The sequence below is a fragment of the Ptychodera flava genome, chromosome 9, assembly GCF_041260155.1.
Source record: "Ptychodera flava strain L36383 chromosome 9, AS_Pfla_20210202, whole genome shotgun sequence".
Lineage (NCBI taxonomy): Eukaryota > Metazoa > Hemichordata > Enteropneusta > Ptychoderidae > Ptychodera > Ptychodera flava.
Window position 1 is genome coordinate 2,163,435 of NC_091936.1, and position 9,217 is coordinate 2,172,651.

The following is a 9,217-nucleotide window of genomic DNA, read 5'->3' on the forward strand; positions in this document are numbered from 1 at the left end:
TCATTCTGCCGACAATATGACGAACAGCACCAATGTTCGGAGCCTTATCTACAATTCTCCAAAACCTCGAACCTCCTTATTAAATGAGGCCTATTATTTAATTTTATATCGTTAATTTAAGTTGCGATTTTCGTTGCGTGACTCAGTGATTCGTGCATATAGTCATGTCGAGCAATACTCTGTTTTAAAATATTATTGAGTCTGTAAGCTTACGTTTGAAAAGTTTACGTTTAATTTGATACGGAATACTTTTTTTTCAAGTTTTCAATCCTTAAAAATGTTACGAGCAAACAAATTCTCTCTTTCACAGAAGGCGTGTCGAGGATGTCAGTAATAACTTGCAGTAGCAAATTCATGTTTGGCATAACATTACTCACGGGATATATGTATCTATTGTGTAGGTGTGTTAAACCTTTGTTGTGTATTGTTTACATCCCGCAAAGGCAGCGAGTCAAGCTGATATGATCATGGGAAGTGTAAATACTCAGTATAAGTACTTGATCGATCGCAGGAAAAGTTTGTATATATTTCACAGGGGGGCTATTCTAAATATGTCCACACATGTGCGCACAAGGATCACACAGTCTGTATGTACGGAAGTGACTGGCCTTCGCTCCGCAACAGCGTTCGGTCGCTAAGAAGCTAACGAGTATTTACTTAAAATCTTCGGCGCCCACCGATGAGTTATCACATGTGTAGCAATCAGTTGGGTCACAACTTCTTATTAGACCAAAGATAACAACCAAACTGCATTCGCTCAGTTTATTTTCACGGATAGTAGCTACGGAGAGACCAAACTTGAAACGTTCAACCATGATATGGCCGTGGTGGTGTCCATTACTTTTAACACTTTTAACTTGTGCTTGGACAGTTTACTCCGAAGAATTGGACCCGATTGTCTGGACTTCATCCAATCCTATGTAAGTACGAAAATGCTGTAGCGAGTGGCCTGTTGGAGAAGTTAAGAGGGAATGAAAACTGCAAACTTTGTTTCCTGGTTTCATTTTGTGCTGGAGACAATCTTACCAAACAGAAACAACAACGCAGTGAGAAACGAACGTCAAAATCGAAACAACGAGGACCAGGCAAACTAATGTTTACAAGAGAGCAAATCAAACTTTCTTTCCATACTACTTTTCTATCCTTAAGGATTGAGACTTCGAAAACTGTTTTGTTGCTTTCAATTTCGTTTATGTGATCGTGTACAGTAGACAGATTATATTCTGTCAATTTAAAGTGCAATATCATATTATGCATATATATACACAGGGGATGCATGAGACTACCGCTGTATATCCGACGACAAGAAGTATGGTGTCACTAATTTAATAACAACCAAATTATGTTTTTCGAAGCGTATTATCAAGTCCTGAAAATAATGTTTATGGGCATTGAGTTCCGCTTATCACATACTTGTAATCAATACTACCAGGAGAGGCCCTGCAAAGGTTGACCTTCTTTATTGAAACAATATGAGAAGTTGTTCCTCACTGTATACTACTGAATCTCTGGACAGGTGTATACAGGTGGAGAGTCTCCTCCTGTCTCTGATTAGTTAAAGGATTACATTAAAAAACGACACTGGTAATTTGTTAGTAACTAGTCTGCTAGGAAAGAACGTGATAAAGCCAAAATTGCAATGCACACTGGGAATGCATTATCTCCGATATGAGAAATCCATGCTGCTGGATACCATGAGGTGACGTCACAAATTAGATGCCAAACTGAACACAGTCATGACAGTTTGTAATAATTGGTTGTTGAAGTATTAATTTTCACTTTTGCTTTTATGAGCTTTGGAGAATAGATACACTTCATGAAATTGACAAGTTTTTTGTCCAACACAAGCAATGGCTAACTTGTTAAACCAAGGACGTATTTAAGTAATGTTGATGCCATCGTATGCCGCCTTTATTTATCTAAAGCTGCTTGTTTTTACAAGCCGATTCTTATCAAGATCAGATAGCTGACTTAGTTATCGGCTGGCATGCTGTTAATCAGAAAGTCAAAGAAAAGGCGTGATTAAAAAAATTGGGGACGATGACGTGAGTCAACTGACCTTGATCCCGTGCTAAAACAGACAAGCACTAGTAGCAGCTGTATTTGGTGATACGTATGGTTTGAAAACAATGTTGTCAGTATGTTGATATGGATGTATTTCTCTAAAAGGATGATACTTATACGTTATTAAAATTGTATTATTTTCATTTTGTCATGGAATACTAACTTTTTTGATAGAAAACATACTAGAAAAACATTGACGACTTTGACCCAATACGTCTTATCTCTTGTGTTGACGCACATTCAATGTCTGTGGTTAACGCCTTCAAATTTGGACACAGCGAACGAAATCGTGTATAGTACATGTGTTTTCTGGTAAAAAGCTGTTAATGATAGGCTGTTGGTTAAACTTTCAGATTTCGCCGGGGAATGCGTTTTATCGCTCAAGTTAGAATTGAAGATACAATTGACATTGTGTGTCCGCAAACTCCAAACACTTCGACACCAAAGCCAGACGACTATCACATATATCTGGTGGACAGAGAAGACTATGTCAAATGCGATTCCAGATCGGGTCAACGACTGCTTACTTGTGACGAACCTCATCTGGAAACAAAATTTACTTTCCTATTCGCCCAACTTAGTCCCATTCCAAATGACTTCGTCTTTGAACCCTGTCGTGACTATCATCTCATCTGTAAGTATGAATTTTATATTACATTCCTTCGAAGTTACATCAGTTGAATTCCATCAGCTGCACTTGTCATCTGTTTCAACCAACAGATCCCCTACAAAAACTTTCTTACTGTTTATGAGCTGGGGCAGCGATGTGTTTCTGTTCTGCCGTAGCCACTCTCTAGAGAGGCAGCGCTACCAATAGCCTACACGCAGGTTGAGGTCTGCACTTGTCTATGCAGAGTTACCTATATTATTACGTGAAACTCATTCAGAATAATAAAGGAAGTATGTTAGAGAGATTGTTACCGTGTAAAATTTTATAGACAGAATTGTTAAAGTACCAACACATTCCATCGTTGAGGGAGCTGTAACAATTTGACATGCAGGTGTTCGATCGGCTATGATATCGTATCGCCTCCGGTGGACATTTGTCGAGAAACTTGATGAAGTTGATGACACGCTGACACAGTCAGTTGTTAATCGTGTACATTTAGTTCAGGAGATAGGCATCACTGCGTTGCATCAACTCTTAACTCATCACCTATACTGTGTTCTGGTCAAGTGACTCGATGCATCTGTTGTTCAAGGTACAAAATTGAAAGAAAACACATACGTGTAGATGACATCACATTTTGATACGTTTGATCGTATCAGTTATAGTACGTTCCATCGTATCAATTATAGTTTTGATATTTTTAATATTTTTGACGTAGGCCCTAATGGTAAAGCGCCTCGTAGAACTTATAAATGTGCAACTCAATCGCTTACGCGACCCATGGCGACATGCATTTCCAAAACAGCAGCACAACTTTTAAATATATTTTCAACAAATTTTTTCTTCAAAGTCATCCGAACCTGTTAACATCACCATTTCGTCTTGACACATTCCTATAGTGTACACTCTTGTACGGTGGCATACAGTGGCAACAATGAAAGTTGGGACGAAGGATATTGACGAAGCTGTAAGCACAATCCCATAGTTCAATGCTGGACACACCATGACCCTTTCAAGAGAATTTGCTGTACTTTCACGACTAGAATATCGTAGGGCATATGACGTATTAAACATTGATCATTTGTGAACTTGATTTTGATTTCAGCTACTAACAACGTGACTGGAGATATCGACAACCGTGTTGGTGGAGTTTGTAAAACAAATAATATGAAACTCATAATTCGAGTTTCCTGTTCAGGTAAGTACAATTCAAAACGTTGACGACAACACGATTGCAATGCACAGTGCAGACTTTGAACAAAAAGCAGACATTTAAACGGCAACAAACGGGTGGCTGTTGGTCGCCCAACACCAGCGCAACATAAAACAGTGGTTTTGTTTGATTTAAATTCTCTCGGATCACAACACAAAGTAGTCTGAGTGAAACTTAGCCTCTAAGTCTTGATCCGGTCAAGGTCTTACAAGTAAAAGATGGTCCTTTCACGATTAAACATTTGATTACAAAGTCAGAGAATCAAATGTTTCACAGACGTGTCCAGGTATATAGAAACAATATTTGCAACAACTTAATAACATCGTTCATGGCTTTAGACGCTGAATTGACGACACTTGTATGACCCCGACTTTAATGGAAATGTGATTGAACGATGTGAAAGTGTACCTTTTAGCAATATATGAGACCCAAGCAACAGATTTGCTTACATTATTACAAAGTGTCGAAGTGTCAGGGGCCACACACTGTGTTGGCGGTATCGAAGAGCAAATCTGCGTGCGCCCTGTAAGTTTGTGTACAGAGGGTATCAGAGCACATATCAGTGTGTGAATAGCAGATACCATGGGATACTCTGAAGATAAAGTAACCTTGTAATGACCAAGACCAAAAATAAACACTGACAAAATATCAAACAGCCGCCGACCATGCCACGAAGTTAAGTAAATTGTGGCATCGAGAGAGTTGGTGGTTATTTTAGAAACGAGAGAAGGAACACTATTGCGAGTGTAGACAGAAAATTTAAGAAATGGTAGAGACTGTGAAATTTACTTCTTGTGTGCACTACTTTCATGGTTAATGCTTGGTTTATTATTCCTTTGTTCTTCAGTGCCGACGTATACTGTTGCCACTCCGGAGAAAACAACACCATTGCCGACAACGAGGAAAACCATTCAAAAAACAGAGACCATCAAAACAACAAAGCTTTCATATGCACACAAAACACCTTCAAGTATGAACAGCGCCTCAAGTATTGACCGTAACTCAATGCTTTTAATTCGAACAGTTTTGTTAGCACAAATGCTTTGGCTAATTCTCTGAAACCACTCCACGGTTTATAGCTTTCTGAGTTACAATAGTGAAACAGTTGACGACGAATGTGAAAAGATCAGAAGCCGGTAGACGACTGAAATACACACGATTGAGTCAGTGTCTTCTCTCAATGTCTGGACTCATCACGTGTGTCAGTTTTAGCTAGCACGTCCCTTAAAATGGGCAGGATATCCTTGCATGAGTGTACAAGATCTAAATATTACATTGGAAAAATTGTAACAATGATATTTCGCATTCCAATCATGACAATAGGAGGCCTATAGCGCGAATCTGAAGTACCAAGTAATATTCGATGGCGCTTTACAGAATCAGCGCTGAGTTGTTAGTAAAATTTACTATGCTCCAATAAAAGCTGTTGCAAGACACGGAAACATTTGCCATGTAATCTGGAGAGCGCTTTTTCTGGTACTTTTCAAGTACTGGCCCACATTCACAAAATAATTTGATATTCGGAATGTGTTGCCAAATGCTACGTTTTAAAAAATCATTCCAAAACGTGCTGTAATGGTAATTTGAGCAAAGTAGCCTGGAGCATAGTCCCTTCCACAGTGGTAGTATATCACCTAAAAATATGGATAAGAACCCGATGCAAATAGATGTGTGACCCTTGACCTCTGTTATGGATGCTTGAACGACATACTGGCTGTAGGTATCTTTGTCGTTTCTGCCAGACAAAAACTGTTGGGTATTGTGAATCATTCAGTTGGCTATTTACAGATACGTTGAAACACCAGTGCACTTTAAATGCCATATAGGGGGGCCTATATATTATTTATCACTTATAAAATTTCATGAATATTTATGAAAATCAAACTTTTTATGGCTTTGTTGATATATGTTGGTGATTGTCCCTAGTTATCAGTCTACCTTTTAAATTCTATGCGAATATGGTCACGTGGTGCACTTATTCGCCATTAAAGTACAACAGTTTATTCAGAGTGAAAATGAACTTATAACTAGTATGTAAATTGACTTTAACTTGATATAAATAAAATTTAGACATATAACTAAAATAAAAGCAAGTATAAGTTCTGTATGCGTGTTTTTGAAAGTCTTCAACATTGTGTAGTCGATGATGACAACGATGATGGTCGTTCAGAAGACAATGATAATTAATTCGGTGATGAGGTGGGAAAGCGAGATACAGCTATATAAATACAATTTTGTTAACTCCTAGGCAAGCCATATTTTCGTTGTCATTCCGTGTATCTTGTGTACATAGTAGCGTGAAAAACGCGCCTCGGGGACACAAATTTTGACTCTCAAACTTTTACAATTCTTTTCTGATCTACCACTTGTGGGGGTTCATTTTAAAGCTCTTGGCGTAGGAAAACTTTTCACCGGCTTAGTTTTTCGAAATTCGAAAATTTTATTTTTCTCCATAGAGTTAACACAGGAATGGCGGCCATTTTGAATTTTAAATATCGGTAAATCTTGAGCTCTTTGTTTCCCTAGTACCAAAATTTGCGCGGTGACCCCCGATTTTTATTCTTGATTTTGAAAGAAAGTTTGAGCAACAGTTTAAGTCTTTCACTTTCGAGGCGCGAACTACCTTAACTGTATGTTTTTTCATTACACGAACATCCGAATGTTAAAACTTGGCCAATCTCAGATAAGAAATTTGTGAGTACACCTTTGCTGTACTCTTAGTTAGTAGGGAAGCCATTTTAAATTAGATCGACGTTTAATTTACGGTGGTATCTATTATACAGTGGTTGCTTGGTTACGCCTGTCTACAGGGAACCTAGTCTCCTTTATACAAGTATCAACGAAATGAAAACTGGAACAATACATTTCATTCACTCATGAAATCTACCAAGGTTGCTTATTTCCTTCTGTTGAATTATAAATTTTCAATTAGCCAGACAACTCTACAGGATTACTGGGTAGTAACCCACTTTGCACTTTTTTAATTGATTGATTGATTGATTTAGCACTTTAAAAAACACATTAAATACAAACAAAAAAAGACAAACACGAAAGTGCTGGGATAACACAGAAAAGTTAAAATCTTATTTCCTCTGTGGTCCCACGAAAAACAAATTAACAAGCAAATCGGCAAGACAACAATTCATAAAAAACAAAATCATTTTTCTCACCATGATTCATTGCTTCATAAAAACACTTCTTTAACTTTCTTTTAAACAGAGAATTTGAAGTAATACTCTGTATATTTCTTGGAACTTTGTTCCATTCAACACTAGCTGTATATACAAAACTATTCTGATAAAACCGAGCCCCATCTGGAATAAAATAGAATAGGATCCGAATCTCGTACTATGTACATGGCTGTTAAAAACAATTATCTGACAAATATTTCGGTGCTAATCCTAATGTAACTCTATGAACATGATTGAGTTTCATATGTGCGACTCCGTGGTTAACAGGTAGCCATCCCATTTGTTTGTAGTGAACCGATTCAAGGTGTGCTGTTGCTGACATACCGAGGACAAACCGTATGACTTTATTTTGGGAAGTTTGAAGTTTTTGTTCGCTTTCAAGAGTCAGTGCACTGTACCACTGAGAGCTTGCATAATCAAAATTGTATTGCATCAAACAGCTAGCCAACAGTTTTCTCGTATGAAAATCTAAAAACTTCTTATTACGCTATAAAAAATTGAGACAAGAGCATGTCTTTTTAATAACATTGGATGCTACTGTTTCACCAGACAAGAATTGATCCAAGTCAGTACAAAGATATTGCACACACTGTTTTGCAGCGATGTTGACATCCCCACACAAAACCTGCATTTACGAACACTGTTTGAATTTGCGAATTTTACCGATGTAAAGAGATGATTTATTATCAATAAGCCATTCGTTGAGATACCCCAATGCCTTACTAAGTTTTATTTGAATATGTTCAACATCTCTGCCAGACACAAGAAGAGCTGAATCATCAGCATATAAGAGCAGTTTGCATGACAATGCTGATTGCATATAGTTTACATATATTGAAAAAAGTAAAGGCCTCATACGATCCTATATGGCCGGGCGGCCATTTTGATGGAATTTTTCATGTTTTTGAACCATAACTCAATTATCCCTGAACTGATTTCAATCAATGTTGGTACACAGATACACTACCAGGGCTCGAAATTAACTTTTTACCCTGGTAGTCCCATTGGGCTACCATTTTCTAAAGTTGGTAGCCCAGTGACAAGGTCTGGTAGCCCATGCATGAATGAAGAGTTTTTTTGGAAAGGATATTTTTATTTATGTCTAGACAATGAAAGGTTTATTTTCCATGGTTCTATCCAGGAAGTGAAGTTTCTAGTCATTTGACATCAATACCTGCAAACCATAGCCTTAGGAGAACGATATATCATGTGTAGTGGACAACGGTGACGCCTCAAAGTTTGACGACCTATTCATACATACGCAGAGTTTATGTGCAAATTTTGATCTTCGCCATGACAACGACATTTCACTCAGCGCGTGTAAACATAACATGGCTGAAAATAAGTTGGCTATGAATTTCAGGATGACAACTTGGTACAGTCATGTTCCAAATACTTTCGTGGCAATTTTGGCTATATTTCTCCACCATAGTACACCACCATGGGATGATCTCGTACACTTCGGAAAGTGTAATTTGTGGATGGCCCGACAGCTTTTTCTTTGCAGTTTGAATAATTTTGTGTTTAATTGTGATTGATACATTGTGATTAAATAACTATGAAAATGACTTTTCATTTGCCATCATTTCCCGAGCCTGTCATCCAAGTACATCGGTTCAGATAATGATATTTTATTGAAAGTTTGTCGCAACAAATTCGACTGCACTGTCGCCTTTCAATTTGCATTACAAAGTCATAGTCTGTCCTTTCTATGTTCAGGTGCGTTGACTGTATGAGTGTCGGTCATCTCACAAAGATCAACATCATGTCGCCCACTAAGTAATTTCGTGTCCCAGGCTTTGGTAGTCCGTGTGGGCTACCATTTCATGGGTTTTGGTAGCCCAAGGGAAAAGTTGGTAGTCTATGGACGCGGGACTACCGCTAATTTCGAGCCCTGACTACTATAGCATATTTATGCATGTCAATTTATTTTGCGATACGATCCAATATGGCCGCCGGGCGGACATTTTGTTGCGATTTTTTCATGTTTTGAACTATAACTCAACTATCCCTGAACATATTTCATTCAAATTTGGCACACAGATATTGTATTGTAGTGTGCATGTGCATGTCAATTATAATCCAGCGGGGACTGTGTCATCAGCGATGACTTTTTTGATGGAGTACCTAAGTTTCGTA

At 38.0% G+C, this 9,217-nt stretch overlaps 1 protein-coding gene across 1 annotated transcript; it reads left to right on the top strand.

The window, feature by feature from the left end:
* The first annotated feature begins 568 nt into the window (after window positions 1-568).
* LOC139139736 (ephrin-B1-like) lies at window positions 569-5,962 on the top strand. The gene is made up of 4 exons (XM_070708601.1): window positions 569-920; window positions 2,418-2,698; window positions 3,780-3,872; window positions 4,735-5,962. The coding sequence occupies exons 1-4, from the start codon at window positions 814-816 to the stop codon at window positions 4,944-4,946; spliced, it is 693 nt and encodes a 230-aa protein (XP_070564702.1). The 5' UTR covers window positions 569-813; the 3' UTR covers window positions 4,947-5,962.
* Window positions 5,963-9,217: the final 3,255 nt, after the last annotated feature.

Coding starts and splice junctions, on each gene's coding strand:
- LOC139139736 (XM_070708601.1), top strand. CDS start 814: ATGATATGGCCGTGGTGGTGTCCATTACTTTTAACACTTTTAACTTGT. Junction 921..2,417: donor TGGACTTCATCCAATCCTAT/GTAAGTACGAAA, acceptor TTAAACTTTCAG/ATTTCGCCGGGGAATGCGTT. Junction 3,873..4,734: donor AATTCGAGTTTCCTGTTCAG/GTAAGTACAATT, acceptor TTTGTTCTTCAG/TGCCGACGTATACTGTTGCC.